The sequence below is a fragment of the Sinohyriopsis cumingii genome, chromosome 7, assembly GCF_028554795.1.
Source record: "Sinohyriopsis cumingii isolate HCF-2022 chromosome 7, ASM2855479v2, whole genome shotgun sequence".
Classification (NCBI taxonomy): domain Eukaryota; kingdom Metazoa; phylum Mollusca; class Bivalvia; order Unionida; family Unionidae; genus Sinohyriopsis; species Sinohyriopsis cumingii.
The window spans coordinates 13,137,751-13,154,909 of record NC_142967.1 but is presented as its reverse complement, the minus strand read 5'-3'; the positions used below and the strand labels follow the sequence as shown (position 1 = coordinate 13,154,909).

Genomic DNA, 17,159 nt, shown 5'->3' with positions numbered 1-17,159 from the left:
TATTTTTGTTTGTTTTTTAATGGAAAAGTTCAAATATATCTAAGAAATATTATATTCTTTAGTAGTTCAAACCATGTACATGTAATATCTGTCACAATGTCATATCTAAATTGTGAAAATCACAGGTAAAGAAAAGGTAACAGTTTTGTAAACATCCACTCCATGAATGTCAGAGGTAAGTTTAGACCCCCAGAGTCAGTAATAAATGTACATGAAAATTTTTCACTTGTTATTTATTCTAATATCATCAAACTGAGGTTCATATCTGGTGAATAAACCACAGCAAATACTTCATTTTTTTCAATCATTGGGCAGATCTTGTGTAAAGGGTCACCTTGATTGTTTTCGTCTGCCAGGTGTAAATTACTTTAAATAGCTAGAAATCTATCCCTACTCATTGTTTTGCTAAAGTATGGGGCTGATATCACATCATCAGTAGCCCAATAGGAATCGGGATCAGATTTATGTACCAAACCCATTGCTACAATCAATGTGAAAAAGAGTTTTAGCTGCTCAGGTGTCACAGGCTGCCATTTCTTCATGTGACTGTTGTTCTTCAAGTCTGAGCTGTTGGTTATGGAATGCAGCATCCCATGTTTTATAGTCTGTTTAAAATCAGTAAGCATCCTGTGCTTTGTATTGTCTGATTAAAATCAGTAAGCATCCTGTGCTTTGTATTGTCTGATTAAAATCAGTAAGCATCCTGTGCTTTGTAGTGTCTGATTAAAATCAGTAAGCATCTCATGCTTTATAGTCTGTTTAAAATCAGTAAGCATCTCATGCCTTGTAGAGTTCGTTTAAAATCAGTAAGCATCTAGAAATTCTGTAGTGTCTGATTAAAATCAGTAAGCATTCCATGCTGATTAAAATCAGTAAGGTCTACGGTAAAAATGAGTTGCATGGACATGTATACTGCAGTTGCAAGTACTAAACAGAAACTTGATGTGTTCAGGTTTTATTTAGGATAGTGCTGAATTTATTTCACTATGTAGGAACATGTTAAGCAAACAATTTAAAAGTGACTGGGGGATTGAAAAAATATTTATATTACGAGCCATGGCAATCTCCATCTGCACAACTCCACTCTGGATGGCCGGGAAGATGGACAAGGTCACGAAGAACACAAAGAAGACACACAGTGCCTGAACCCAGATCTGAAAAGGAAAGAAAGCCTGTTTTAATAGACAGCCACTTTAAAGGTAATTTTCATAACCTCTGGCATTTATTTCACTTCAACTTCTATATGGGGAACACCTGCCCAAGAAAAGCAACTTTTTCAATCCACTGGCTCTTCATGCTCAAATACCTCTGTACTAACAATCGGTGCGAGAATGGAAAGTTTCTGCAGCTGTTGAAATTCGTCATTGCATGGTAATGATAATGATATCTCCCAACTGTTATTTTCTTTCCTTACACTTCTAGTATTTCTATTCTTCTAGAAAGTAACAATTACAGTTAGAAAATTAAACCAATATGTGCCTTTCGAGAAAACATCATTAGCCATGACAAGTTATCTCTTTACCGCTCCAGTGGCCTAGTGGTTAGAGCATCCACCTCGGAAGCAGGTTCAAACCCCGGCCGAGTTATACCAAAAACATACAAAAATGGTACTAACAGCTGCCTCGCTAGGTGCTCAGCATTAAGAGGTTAGTGTGAGGACTGGTTGGCCTGGTGTCAGGATAATGTGACTGGGTGGGACATCCTGCTACATGTCTGCAGCATGATGCCCCAGTGCTAGATATCACTATAAACTGCCACACTGCAGACATCGTAGCGATATGACTGAAAAATTGTTAAAGCTACATTAAAAATCCTAATCACACACACAAGTTATCTCCCTTCTGCCTGACTGCCAGGTGTTGCACATCCAAGGCAGGGCAATAACTCTTTCAATTATGTTGACATGTGGCGATATTGATGGGTTTAATGTAAATGGTAATTTATTGTAAGAAATTTTTGTAAACTGGAAATGCACTCTTGCATGAATCTGCATAGTCAGTGCTGATAATATATTGCAAGACAGAAATTGTTTCTCTAGAATGATGAGTCCCTTGATGGGACTGATGTTCTAATTGCTAAAAAGGAATTTCCATTAATCCAAGATAAACCATTTCTTCATTTTTAACTGCTTAGTGCTCAATCCATTTCTAAGCAATGACAATAGACTTTATCAAAAATGGTTGTGGTAGTGGTGATATTGGAAGAAAGTACCATTTTCATTTTGGACCATCTAGATAATCTCGACTAAAAATAGTAGGCAAAAAAGCAACTAAGCAGCTTAGTTTGACAAGAAGTGCACATCAGTAATTTACCCTATTATATGGAGATGACCCCCAGGAAAAAGCTAAAGCTGTACCGTTGTCAATTTTTGCCGATACAGTGTATAACCGATTATTAAAATTGCCCATACCGATTATGAGATCGATTATTTCAAGAAACCATCTGTTCTACAGTTAGTGAAAGAACTAGCATTTGATTGACAAGTACCATATTTACCGCATATGTTGGGACATGATAAAATAATTATTTTTTTTCCTGTCCCAGAACTTATGGTGAAACATTTTTTCACTTTGGTCATATGTCCCAAGACTTAAGAAACAAAATAAAATTGTATTGCATTTGTGCTTCCCCCCCACCCCACTGCATGTTGCAATAAAAAAGATAAATAAAACGTTGAATTGATAATAAAAAGAAAGAAACTAACCTTGTGTTGTTATCATTTATTCCTTTTTTCAACATGAGCATTTAAGAATAAAATATTTCCTTGAAATCAGTAAGCGTAGGATTCCATACTGTAGCGTGTATCAATTATGTCCAATACCACACACCACGTTGTTCACATGAACGTTGAGAAGCAGTTGTGTGTGGTTGTGCTCCAAAGTTTGAACATGTTATCTGACTGAAAACTGGAGCCAACAAAATCGCAAACAAGAGGGAAATAGTCAACCGATATCTTGAAGACGCCATTCACGCATGACACGGTGTTGGGTGCAAAATAATCAAGATTGAATTATATCCAGGTCTACTCTATGACAGTATGTCGCAAATAAAAATGATCATTTGAAAACACATTTACTTAAGTGTAACTGACAATCTTTTCACCAGCTTGGGTTACAAAATCATCCTTACTATTTACCCGCAGACGTCAATGATCCTTTGTATTAATTGTAACCACAGATGCCAAACACATAGAACATAGAAGCCCTGGTGGTGAATAAACATGACTGGCAGCAATCAGTTAACTCCTTCTTTGAACCTACCGACAAGACATCAAAGACAAAAGGTGATTTTTATTACAAAGCAAGCCAATCTCAGAAGCCAACTTTGGTTACTTTTTTTTTTTGGTAAAGGATATCAATACAAAGGTTATTTTATTGCAAAGCAAGCCGACATAGGAAGCTGACTGGATTTTGTGAAGTGAACTGATTTTTGTTTGTTTGTTTGTTTGTTTAATATACAAAGACGGCCGAGATATGGAAGCAAACTTGGGTTCTTTTTCAATTATATTCACGGGAATTTTGAAAATAAATTGAAACAATGGAACAAATTTTGACGCAATATAGTGCTTTGTGCACAGATGTCGATGAATTCGCAAACGAGAGGGAAATAATCAACCGATATATTGAAGACAACTGCCATTCACGCATGGCACGGTGTTAGGTTCAAAATAGCCAAGAATAATTTATATCCAGGTCTACTGTATGACAGTATCTCGCAAATAAAATCATTATTTAAAAAACATTCACTTGAGTGCAAGTAACAATCCTTTTGCCGGCGCAGGTTACAAAAGTATCATTACTATTTATCCGCAGACATCAGTGCACCTTTGTAATAATTACTACAAAATATGCCAAGCACATAGAAGCCCTGGTGGTAAATAAACACAGCTGGCAACCAACAGTAAACTTCTTTGAACTTACCGACAGGACATCAAAGACAAAGGTTATTTTTATCACAAAGCAAGCCGACGTCGGAAGCCGACTTTGGACTCAGAAGCCGAAATGTTTTAAAGGATATCAATATAAAGGTTATTTTATTGCAAAGCAAGCTGACCTCAGAAGCCAACTTGGGATTTTTTACGTGTGCCGATTTTTTATATTTTAGATTTGAATAAACAAAGATGGCCGAGATATGGAAGCTACTTTGGTTTCTTTTCACCAGTATTCACGACATTTTTTAAAATAAAGTGAAACAATGGAACAGTTTTTAAAGTTTACAATATAATGTTTCGTGTGCGAACATCGATGACCCAGCATCATCCAGAAGATTTGGAGCAAAATAAAATCACGTGATGAATAGATCATTTCGCCGACAATATGATCATTAACATGGATAAAACTCTAGTGTATTTTGATCGCATTCCTGGATGGACTGACTATAAGATGGGCATCAAAAGTGTGAGAATTAACAAGACTAGTGCAGATTTGAACACATCTGACTTTTGTCCTTGCAGTTTCCGCTTCAGGTGGTGTGTTGTCTCTAACATTTTTTCACGGTATGAGAAAGCTAAAAATATATTCATGTACCAAAAGAATAGATCATACGTGTGCAGGAGAAGGGTTGTGTTGATGAGATGCTGCTGCAGTGGACTGAAGAGTTTTATGTCAAGTGTACAGTTTTATATTTTTTAAAATAAAATTTCAGTTGGAGTGCAATTTCCGACATGTAATTTTTGAATGATTTAAATTGTGTCCCACAACTTACGATTAAAAAAAACAATGTGTCCCAGAACATACAGTGCACAAAAAAATTAATTTTAAAATTAATTTATGGTGTCCCAACAAATACGGTGTCCCAACATATACGGTAAATACGGTAACCATGTCCTATTTTTTTTATAACTAAACATGCCTAAAATGGGTGCAGATTTATGTTAACAGTTCAAATGTGGTCTCAAGCTACCATACATGTGATAACTAATTCCCACATTTTATATCCCACCTTATTTCTTATTGTTAACTCATATATGCAAATAAAACTCTTTACTAATTAACATATTTATTCCAAATTAGTTTTTTTTGGCACATATGCTCTGTGATATGTTTCTTCATTCCTTCTTTTAATTTAATGATGGTAATCAATGCTTATATATACGGTACAGTAATGCCAGGTCAAGCTGACTCGGTAAGTTTCATTGGTGGGAATGGAGATCATAATTTGCTTGTCGAGAAAAAATCTACAGCATTCAGTGATCATTCCTGGGATTTAGGAAGCAATTTACTAACAAGCAAATCATGTAAAGTGCTGCAAAAATAAATTTCTTAACTCCTGGTTGACGGAGATGTACTTTGTGAAGCTAGCCATAAAAGGGTTGGTGGGTGGGTGGGGCATTTAATTCCTGAATGTGTGCAACTGACGGTCGCATTATACGTCACTTATCTTACATTGCAAAGTACAATCATAGGGTTTTAGTATTAAAATGTCATTATCTAAATAAAGTTTCTTACAAAACTATTATTTGGAAAATAATATACATAATATAGATTTGCTTAATACCTGATGTTTCTATTAAAAAACGAGAGACTTTAGGAAAGTAGATATTTTACATTTGATAATGCATTTATTTCAGGTGACAACACTTAGACCTATGCATGAACGGTGATGCGCAATGCAAAGACCATGGAAGTAGTGCTTTACGGTCATGTAATGATTTATTTCGTAATATTATGGTTGTAATGCTTGTTGTCAATAAATAACTATCCCATCTTTTTCAATTTTCACTGCCTATTACATTAATAGTCTTATAAAAAATTTCACTACTTATTCTGGCGACATTTTTTGAAAATTGGCAACAAAATATTGAGATTGTCGATTTTTTTTGTGACAACTTTTTAAAATCCAGGACCATCCCTGTAATGTGTATGCTGGAAATTCAACAGCCACACGAGGCCTCATTGGCTGCCATGATTGGGATGAATGCATGCATGGTATTAATAATTTATTGTGAGCAGACAATCAGCGGTAGTTTACAGCAAGCGTGTTAAAAAGTATTTACTTTTAAGAATATAGTGTCTTTCAATTAACCCCCAAATTGTTTATTCCTTAATTTCCACTATTTAATTCTGATTTAAAATTCAAGCCATGTCAAGATGAATGTTATGATTAACTTTATATTTTAGAAATTTGTTTACATCGGCACCAATTATTTCTGCCGATACCGATTATACCGACTGTTCCAATAATCGGCCCAACTATGAGCATAGCCGATTAATCAGCTATGCTTTAATAAAAACTACCTTCAAGTTGTATCCTCCTCCTGTCTACTTATAAGCTAGCTGCCTATGTGGTGATACAGTACAGCTCACACAATTTTTCAAACCTGTGGCACTGCATCATGATGGGGGTGGATATAATTAAGACCTACCCTCCACCATCTCTTTGCACCTCCTGACAGATTTTATGTGTTATCTTATGGATAACAGCTCTGCACAACTACTACACTTTCTTGCAGAGTCATATCTGATGACCACCATGGAGTGGAGGTGGTGTCAATTAATATGGGTATGGTTTACTGTTTAAGAGAGAGATAGAGAGAGGTTTACTGTTTAAAAGGGAGAGAAAGGGAGAGACCGATTTCTCTAAATTGTTATATTTTTGGGTGTAATTTGCTTATTTCATACGGAGAAAAAAAAACTTCATTTATTAGTCACGTTTCCTAGTTCTAATAAAGATAATGTATGATACATGTTATCAGAGAATCAAGATAACCTGTTCTTATAACTAAAGGAAATAGTTTACTGTTGCCATTGTCATTGCTGCCATCTGTTGATACAGAGAAAGGCCTAGCTTTCAACCTCTCTGCCAAGGCAAGTGATGTTTAGCAACAATTTCTTTGAGAATCACTATTCCCATGCTTCTCAAGCACTGAAACTGCTGAGCATCCTCAAAAGATTTAAACATCGTCTTAAATGCTTTTGTAAACATATCCAATGACGACAACAACAAATTCAGTTCTGTTATTAACTCAATTAATGTCACTTCAGCCCTAATCACTTCTAAACCCATTCCATTTTCAACATTCCCTGCCTTAAAAAAATCCAGTAATTTTTGGATGTCCTTTTTTTCATTATTACCATAAAGCAGTTTTTTCTCACATGCTTCTCCGAGACTACATGACGTCGACAGTCATCATTGCCACCAGATTTTATTGAGAAAACAGGGCAACAAATTTCATAAAGCGAAGTTAACACCCTTTACCCTGGCTTAATGAATGACCACTTCTTGTTGCACTCCTTCCTGAATGTCCGAGCCCTTTACGCAACAGGTTTCTTGGATAGACCATTACTATCTTTCAACCTCTTATTTCTACATCTGAATCACTTAATTTCCGTGATAAGTACTCGGAACTCTTCTGATGTGATCAAATATGTTATGCAATACAGAACAGTAGGGATCACTTCTGAGGAAATCCAAATGATTAGTCTGCTTCCCTGACCCTCCACTATGGTATGCTTTGTATAGCAAACTGCAACATGTGGTAGCATATGAAGCAGGGAACCTGACAATTACGTATCATCAGTTACGTAAGTTCAGTGTCCTTTATTCCCATTAACTTCATTTAAGATTATGGTTTAATGTCTGAACATAATGAATAAAATTAGTTCTGAAATTGAAGCAACTGTAGCTTAGCAGAATATAATGACTGCCATATTCGAGTTCCTTCACACCTCACAAATTTTAGGAATACCCACAATCCATTACACCACAGTATTCTGGTTTGATGAATTGAAAATCACTGCGTGTTCTGGAAGCAATGTAGAAATCAGAAGTGCAGTGACCTTTTTTCTAAAAAATGCAGGTCTTTTTTAGTTTTCAATTTCCATGTTGCTTTTCCAGAATGTGCAAAGGAAATCCCTATATCCAGAACACTGATCATGAAACTGAACAAATAAGGACCAGGAGGGTAGGCATGTATGAACAGAGTACCAAATGGACACAATTTACATTATAACAAGCAGTTTACTGAATCACTAAGGTGAGAAAGTCTTGTATTAACTGTCATAGTCTGCAGGCTTGATTGAAAACTAAAACATGTTGAATCATTAATTACAAACTTAGTGGTTTCCGCTTTTACTTGGAAAGTGGATCCTGTGGGATGCACTGGCATGGTCTAGTTGTTGTTGTTGTTGTTGTTGTTGTAGGGTTTAACACCATTTTTCAGCACACGATAGGCTATACATGGCGGCCAGTATTAATGATGGAGGAAGAATCCGGGAAAACACCGAAAAGAACCACTGACCCTCGAGAAGCTACTGGCAAGCTTTCTCACATACCACATTGGCCGAATCCGAGACTTGAACCTACGCAGATAGAGGTGTGGCATGGTCTAGTAATATATATTCTTAATTCAAAAGAATGGAATAAAAATCTTGTGACAAGAGAAATCCCAACCAGACATCAAAGTTCTGAATTCACATGTTAAAGGATTTACATAACATATATAAGCACTTATAAGTGGACATAAATTGCAAACAACAAATATCCTGATCTGCCTTAGCATAATGTGTCTTCAGATCTGGGTCTATGTTGTTTATTCTAATGATTACTCGTAAAGAACTGTACAAATCAAGATTTGCTGGTACATGATGCAACAGCAGATCTGGTTCTGTGCAGTTTGCAGTTGACTTGACTTACAAGCAAGTATATACATTAATACAATTTACTTTAGCAGTTTCCTCTCAAAACAGAATATGACTGGCAGACAAAATGGTATTCATCTTCAATACATTTGAAGAGTAAGCACAAGGCAAAAATTTAAATTATTCTTTGATGCCTATCTGTCAGACATGTCTGTCTCGATAATTAAAAAATGTTGGAAACACCTCGATGTGAAACTAATATACAGGAAAACCACCATTTAATAAAAGATGAAACGAATTATGGACACAAAAAAGCAAATAATTACCACATGTCTTATTGTGTTTTCAGAATTGTATTGCTTTAACTCTTCACAAAAATGACAGAGAAAGCAACAAAGAATGAAATGCAAAAAAAAAAAATCAATCATTAAAATCGACAAGTATAGACCTAAATATAGCCCACTGTTGTTCATGTACCTGTTTGAAGACTTCCCAATACATTTTACACGACTTCACAAACTGCTCCCTGTAGTCAGCACACGTCATATTGCTCTTTGCCTTGGCACCTTTCACTTTATTTTGGAAATGTTGATAGAATTTCTGAAAAGAAAGTTGAAAGAAAATAATACAATGATGTCCATTTTTTTTTAGAAATCAACTTTATTTTGTTTGCTTCCAGTTACATGTACCTTTTCTTCAAGTGGTATATTGTTTTTAAATACCATACAATCTCTTGGGCTGATATTGATTAGCTGACAGACATAAAGTTAAAAACTTCAATCAATATAAAAGGTAACTGATATTTTAGGAAGACAGTTAACAAGTATGAAATGTACTGTTTTATGTTGAATTTAGCAGCTTCTCACTTAATCGCAACCACAGCAACCTGACCTGACAAAAATAACCAATGACTGTGTATTGTGTCAAGAGTGCAGTGGATTTCATTAAGTTTTGACCTGGTGTGCATTAAACTTCCATTCTACTTTCACTTTCAAAGATGATAATGCAGCATGGTCTTGCTGGATACCATATATATTCACTTATTAGTCAACTTCGATGGCAATCTGCATAGACCCAGATAAAACATTGCATAATGTGCCAACAGACATGGGTCTATGTTGTTTGTTAGGAGTAATCAGTAGAACATACGACTTTGACTCCTATCTTGCTCATACATAATGCTATGGCAGATCAGGGTCTATGTTGTTTGTTAGGAGTAATCAGTAGAACATACGACTTTGACTCCTATCTTGCTCATGCATAATATGCATAATGCTATGGCAGATCAGGGTCTATGTTGTTTGTTAGGAGTAATCAGTAGAACAAACAAGTTTAGACTCCTATCTTGCTCATGCATAATGCTATGGCAGATCAGGGTCTATGTTGTTAGGAGTAATCAGTAGAACATAGGACTTTGACCCTCATCCTGCTCATGCATAATGCTATGGCAGATCAGGGTCTATGTGGTTAGGAGTAATCAGTAGAACATAGGACTTTGACTCCTATCTTGCTCATGAATAATGCTATCGCAGATCAGGGTCTATGTTGTTAGGAGTAATCAGTAGAATATACGACTTTGACTCCTATCTTGCTCATGCATAATGCTATGGCAGCTCAGAGTCTATGCTGTTTGCAGTTGGACTTGAATTATAAGCAAGTATATGGTACTTACAGTAAAATGGGACAAGTTTTCTAATACATGTACATACATCAGGTGGGTGCATTTCAATGCATTTGAGTCAATCTTTAGTGTAGTTAAGGGCTGTTTGAGTCCACTGGTGATGAACAATGTTGGCAAAAAGCCTTTGTCCTATCATTCAGTAGTATGGTATGTAAAGAACATGAATCACTCAAAGAGACTTGTGTTATGCTGTTCAAAAATAATTTCCAGGAATCTATGGTAAGTGCTATTTTTGTGTTCTTTTATTCTTTTTAACTGCTGAGTACTGACACCATTGAAAAGATTCCTGACAAACTTCAACCACCAATTTTTGGGAGCAAAAATACTTTCAGGTCTAAGATAACTTGTCCAAGAGAGACCTCTAAGTGCAGTAGACATTTTTTGTCATGACCTTTGACCAAAAACTTGATATTATTGAAAATAATCACTGAACATTCTCTCTGACAATATCAGGATATATCCACATGGTAAGATTAACCTTCTCTATGATTATTATTATTTAAGTTCTGGGTATTCTTCTGATATATTCACAAAAGATTGATACTTACCTGTATTTGTTATCCCCCCCCCCAATCAAGACATTTGACCTTAAAATCAGTGTCACAGTATCAACTATAAAAACATGTTCATTGGAATGCAACCAAAATATAAAGCTTGGTCAAAATTCACTTGTACATTTTCATGTCACTGTATTCCCACTTGTACATTTTCATGTCACTGTATTCCCACTTGTACATTTTCATGTCACTGTGTTCCCACACTCGGCGAAGGACAAATATGCATGCTGTAACCTTCGACTTCACACCAAGTTTAATTAGGTATAGCTTACAAAACTCCTTCACAAAGGTACTGATATGCTGGTAGTCAAATCTGCAGTTTTCAAACCAATTCAAATATTCAGGATGTGTTGCAGTGAAAATAAGGCTATCCAGTCAGAAGAAACCGCCATGTGAAAAATGCAAAAAGGGCCAACAACGTGACATGTTGGAGGTCAGAAGACCTGCTAAAATACTTAAAATGCTGCTTTATTTTTTTCTTGTGAAAACTTTTTAATTTTTGAAGATGATTGCTAAGACAGCCATTATGGAATCAGATCTGCATCCTGTGAAATCTAATTACATGGTTCATACAAAAATCTCAGAAAAAATTTAAGGACTTCACAAAGGGTTCTTCTGATTTTTTTTTTATCGAAGGGCTTGCTTAAATTAACTTTCACACTTTTGAGGCTGAATACTAAAACCTCTATAACTGTATTTTTGAACTGAGCCCATCTTCCAAATTGTAATACAGAATGTGAAAAGTCCTGAAATATAAACATCACAATGTATATAATGGCATTGTCAACTAAAGTTGCTGTAATTGCTAATTTTCCAGCTCCATGTGTACTTTGTCAAACTGTACCCCATCTTCCAATGTATGTCCAATCTGTACATTTTACTTCTTCAGTGATTCTACTAAACCATTCATTTTGTCAACCAGACTGTTGAATTCCTGGGCTTTTTCATTAGACCTTGCCTAAGATAGTTTGACTCAGGGGCCCCCTCAACCTCCCCAGCACCTCAGCTTTAAATGTATTCACTAGGGAGGAAGATCTGCTCCAAAATACAGGTTTTGAACCATCAGCTTCCACAAAGAGGAGGGGGATTTGTAGCTTATTTTATATAATTTTTCTCTGTAAGAAAAAGTTACCAGAGACTTCTGTCATTCCAAAGTCTGATTCCACCCTTTTTACTCTCTAATCCAAGATTATTTGGGATCTTTGACCAAATTCCGCAGAGTTAAAGCAAATGATGACTACATTGTTAACCAGGCTTCATCTGCCATTTGTTCTGACAGGTTTATTGATAGTAAAATATAAACTAAGCTTTGGGAAGTTGAGAGTGAATACATATCAGTCTTGCATAAGACATTGGATAATAACCAAAGGTAGCCAAATGGATGCAATGCAAGATAACATTAAGTTTAAAACTAACTTTCAATATGTAATACTTACCTGTTAATACAGCATTGCTATCCTTTCTGGGACACTATGTCCCAGTTCAACCTAATCATTCCATCCTACAATGTTATTCCTGAAGAAGATTGTTTAAGGAAGAAAGAATATTGATGAGTTTAAACATTCAACATACAATTTTTACACCGTTAAGATCCAGCAACTGAACTGTGGGCATTTTCCACTGTATCCTTCCATATAACTATTCCCTTTCATGAACCATTTTGGACTAGTGAAAAGAAACAGAGGTCCATGAAAGGGGATGTGGTTCCCCACAAATGAAGCCAGTAACATTCTTTTATTGTGGAAAGGGCCCACACAATTGTATGCGATACCCAGACTGTCCATTAAAAACCAGTGTTTGGGTGCTTATTACAACCCAATGCCTTGTACATGATGCCTGTTCACCAGTCAAAGATCATTTATACCAGTGATGGTGATATGATGACAGAATCCCTTTCCACCAATCAAAGATCATTTCAGTGATGCTGATATGATGAAAGAATCCCTTTCCACCAATCAAAGATCATTCCAGTGATGCTGATATGATGAAAGAACCCCTTTCAAGAATTATCATCAGATTTGTCATATTGAAAGCATGACTCTTCCTACTTTTAGGAAGGCGTGATCCAATTTTATTCGACACTGGAGACTTTTCCTTGAGAGGGGCCAAGGATATCTCCCTATAAGAAGCTGACAACATTGGTTTAGGTGTCACTGATCCAATGCCTTTAGGTGATTTCCAAACCATGGGAAGCAATCTTGATCTCTCTCTCAATGGTGACGTTGACTTTCTTACAACAAGAAGTTATTCTGACCCATCCTGGGAATAAAGAGGCACATCCTGACATGAGGAGGAGGCAATAGGATTCTTGTTCCTTCCCCTGTAAGCACAGCAAATTTAAGCAAAGATGACAACCACTGGTATGTATCCACTTAGCACACAAAAAACAGGTGGCATCAGTGTCCCAATGGGGAATTCTTGTGCCTATATTTACAGCCACCTTGTGACATAATTACTCTTAAAACACACACACACACACACACACACACACACACACACACACACACACATCTAGAAGAAAACAAACCCCAAAAACAAAATGAATTGGAATTAAAAATGGGTAGGAGATACTTACCATGACACCAGCCCTTTACTTTGGTACCACTTCATTAAGTGAGGTTCAAAAATAGTGAACACAACAATAAGACTAGTTCCTCTTTGGATGTGTTCCACCAAATGAACAAAACAAGTAAAACTAAAACACTTAAAAATAAAAAAATAAATGTTAATGAAATTCAAGGGTTTATAAAGGGACATCAATGCAAATTTCAGGACTTTTCACTGACTTTTTCAACTGTTCACAATGTTCAAGGGTTTATCAAGACCAGATATTGGATTTGAGGGTTTCTCAAAGTCCATGTGAACCATTAATTAGGGCATGATAATGCATTTTCAAATGTGCCTATTAAACTTCACTGTCTACCCTAAGTGTGTTTTGCTCTATTGTGCCAAGATAGTTTTGTCAAAAAAGTCCAAAAACATGTTTTAAAAAAAGATATAAAAGCAATGGTCTGAAAACACAGTCATCTACTTAGGACCATTTAAATTGTATGCAATTTAACGGCTATTAGTTTAACATTTGTGCGATATTGTGTTAAAATGGATTCAGGACAGATGGAAAGACAGCATCAAAACAGTATGCCCATTTCTGTTTTTGCAGTGGAAAAAAAAAGTGCACTGATGTGCAAAAAAAATAAGACTAACAAGGAATGAATTTTTTTTATGAATGGCTAAATTATGAAAGCTCAAACTGAGATCTGATGGCATTTGTCTATGTAGAAAATTAATTCTTCCTTGAGGGAAAAAGAAACTTTTCCTTAAAAATGAGTTCTAGTTTTTTGTTAGCTTTAACATTACCTCAATAGGACATTGCTATTTCATTATATGCAGAAATGCCCCCCCCCCCTCTTTTTCAGTCCCCAAAAGCCCACAACACTGTCTGGGTATATGGCAGGTATGATCTATTCAGTCACATGTACAATACACAAAAAACCAGTTGTGTGTTATCTACTTTTATGACAGTGTACAATATATTAATCAACAGTAAGGTTTACTATTGAATTGAATCAACATTGATTCCTACTTAAACTACATAAAGAGCTTTCTGTGCAGAAGCATGTAAAATCAATAAAGTTGTGAGCTAAATACAAACACTCAAAACTAACTTATTAAGGCATAAAATGTACCGGTAATTGACAGTGGCCTTCTCTGGCTGCATGGATGTAACAAAGATACATCCAAATATAAAATTTCACTATTTAAACATAAGGACCGCCTAATACGTGAACCTGAAACAAAAATTCTTAAAAGTCACTGATGCAAGAAACATAGGTCACAGACACCTATGTCTGTAACAAGGATGTAGTACATTTCAAAATGTACCCTCTCCTTTTTTTCGTAATTGTAGGTGATACGTTACGCATAAAACATTACAAAAACCTGTTTAGTCACGAGATAAATGCAAAAACTTGAAAAAGTCGGTAAAATATTAAATACTGATTACTTATAAGCTTCATTTGTGTTAAGGGTTTGGTATCATTAGCAATTTCATGATTCTAGCATGAATAATGTACTAAAATTAAAATCAAATTTGAAGCCAAGTCAGAGAAATCTACAACATGGAACATAAAGATCTACAAAGGAAATGAAACAGTAGTGATCATCAAACTGTGCCCCCCCCCCCAACCAAATTTTGTGATTCTAGAAAGGACAGTACATACACAGCATGCAGAAAACCTATTTGGTGATAACCTAACGGAAAATGACAAAACTTACATGTCTGCTAAGTCTAAAATGTAGGAAACACCAATCTGTTTCTCTGAAGCTTTTGTAAAAATAGTGATGTACTGTATATAACCATCTAATTCAATGGTTCAAACATGAAGTTAAAACATATAATGGTACCCAAGTGCGAAGCATAAAAATATAGGTTACAGTTAACGACTCTGTTATGAGTGTAGTGTTCATCAACATGCATCCCCTCATCAAATCTTAATTCTTTGCGCATGTGTAATATTATGTACATAAAAAAACCATGGTCATGAGCTAAATGTAAGAGCTTCATCTAAGTCAGTGTAGACAAGTGGTTCACAATGATCTAATTTTGTTGTAATGGTGTGGTACTTATACAGATGAAAACAATCATCTAATCTGAATAGTGTTTGCAAAACAAACTTAAAACACACAAATTAAAATCAATTTCTGCGGCATGAAATCTGGGTCACAGTGACCATTTTTTTTAAAAATGATGATCAATATGCTTCCCCTCATCACATTTCATAATTCTAGGTATAAAATTATCAATCAAGGGTGAAAAAAAAACAGAACAAAAGAAAACCTGGTTCAATAAAAGATGAAACATAACCTTTACACAAGACAGTAAAATACAGATCATAAACACCTTTTGCTGTAAGGGTGTTGTACTAAATGAAAGCTGTGTAATCATCTAGTTTGATGATTTTACCGTCAACAGAGCTTCAGAAATAAACTTATTATATAAAATTTAGCCAAAGTCAGTAAAATGTGAAATGTGGGTTTTTGAGGTCCACTTCTGACCTGTTGATTTTAATCAGAATGACGTAGTTGCAGTCTTGCAGCTGTCTCATGTACCATTGCTACCAATTAAGATATATATACACACATACATGTATACCACATACATTAAAATACATTGCATTTAAAGTGTTGGTATAAAGCAAGTTGATATACTAATCAAATTGTTATTCTGTTTTCTAAATGAAATGAAAATGGTACACAATTTCATCGGAATTCTTTCTTTTTTTCCATTCCCCTCTTCCCTCTTGTGCGTAAGGGACAAAAAAAGCACAAATCTGGAATGCGAGAAAAGCATTGCACTGGATGAAAACATTAAAACTGAACTTGTACCAACTAACCTACAGTACTGTATGTACTTGTGTATAAGAAGAATAATTTAGGAAAAAATAAAGACCTGGAAGAAGGGGGGCAGTTTGGATTATCCACGGGCCAATGTCTAAACTTGAGAGTTTTTAGGTCTTTTTGTTGATTATTGTAAAGAACATTCTCATACAGATCAACTAACATCAGCATCAAATCAATTTTAGTTTTGTGTTTTAGCTAAACAAACATAACTTTCCACATAATGGAAAGCTTGATGTTTTGGCGTGTCCTATGTTGATAGTTGGCAAATTTGTCTTTTGTTTTGCGACAGCAGTACAGGCCTGTTAATCATTAAAATCCTGAAACTGGCTTGTGTTAAGAGAGAATTGACTGGCAACTATACCTGAATACTGATGTGTAATTGCCTTTTATTCCATAATATCAGCATGATTACTGTAGTTTTTTAAAACGGGGTGTAAGGCATACCAATGAACTTTTCAAAAGCCAAGTAGGGAGACTGAATAATAAAAAATAGAGATTGGGACCTAAAATTGGGAGGTTTTTGTGGCATTTTTAAAACCTTGTTTTCACTAAATATTGATCTATCTTCCTGGTCCAATATGCATGAAAAAAGACTCGCAGTTTCTCCCTGTGACATGCCCTATTTTCCCCCAGGACGTGCTTTATTTTCATATTCTGGTCAGCTGTGGTCAAACTGCACAATAGCTAAAGATTAGTCTTACATAAGCAAGCAAGGAAGCCAGGGCAACTAATTCAAAGTTAATCCTTATCCATGCAACTATTTTGTGAAAATGATTGGCCCTCCGTTGTAATTCAAAGAAACCACGTTCTACATACACTATTGTATGTTACGCAAACACCAGCAAAGGAGTCCCAATTTTTTATTCAAAATAATATGTTGCACCAGTGGAAACTTTTCATGTTGAAGTGATGAAAAAAATAAACCAGAGTTCATTTGAAACT

At 35.5% G+C, this 17,159-nt stretch overlaps 1 protein-coding gene and 1 long non-coding RNA gene across 7 annotated transcripts in view; one reads left to right on the top strand and one right to left on the bottom strand.

The window, feature by feature from the left end:
* Nucleotides 1-17,159, bottom strand: part of LOC149794750 (equilibrative nucleoside transporter 1-like) — a 98,291-nt gene that overhangs the window by 32,368 nt on the left and 48,764 nt on the right. Inside the window, exons 11-12 of the mRNA XM_089964377.1 lie at nt 9,057-9,179; nt 1,052-1,154 (exon numbers count right to left, since the gene is read on the bottom strand). Coding sequence (XP_089820503.1) covers nt 1,052-1,154; nt 9,057-9,179 — 226 coding nt within the window. The remainder of the gene's footprint in view (nt 1-1,051; nt 1,155-9,056; nt 9,180-17,159) is intronic.
* The window catches only part of LOC149794749 (uncharacterized), a 55,733-nt gene continuing 48,908 nt past the window's right edge, over nt 10,335-17,159 (top strand). For all 6 annotated transcript variants that reach the window (XR_016422191.1, XR_016422189.1, XR_016422190.1 and 3 more), the window contains exon 1: nt 10,335-10,479. This is a non-coding gene — a long non-coding RNA (uncharacterized LOC149794749). The remainder of the gene's footprint in view (nt 10,480-17,159) is intronic.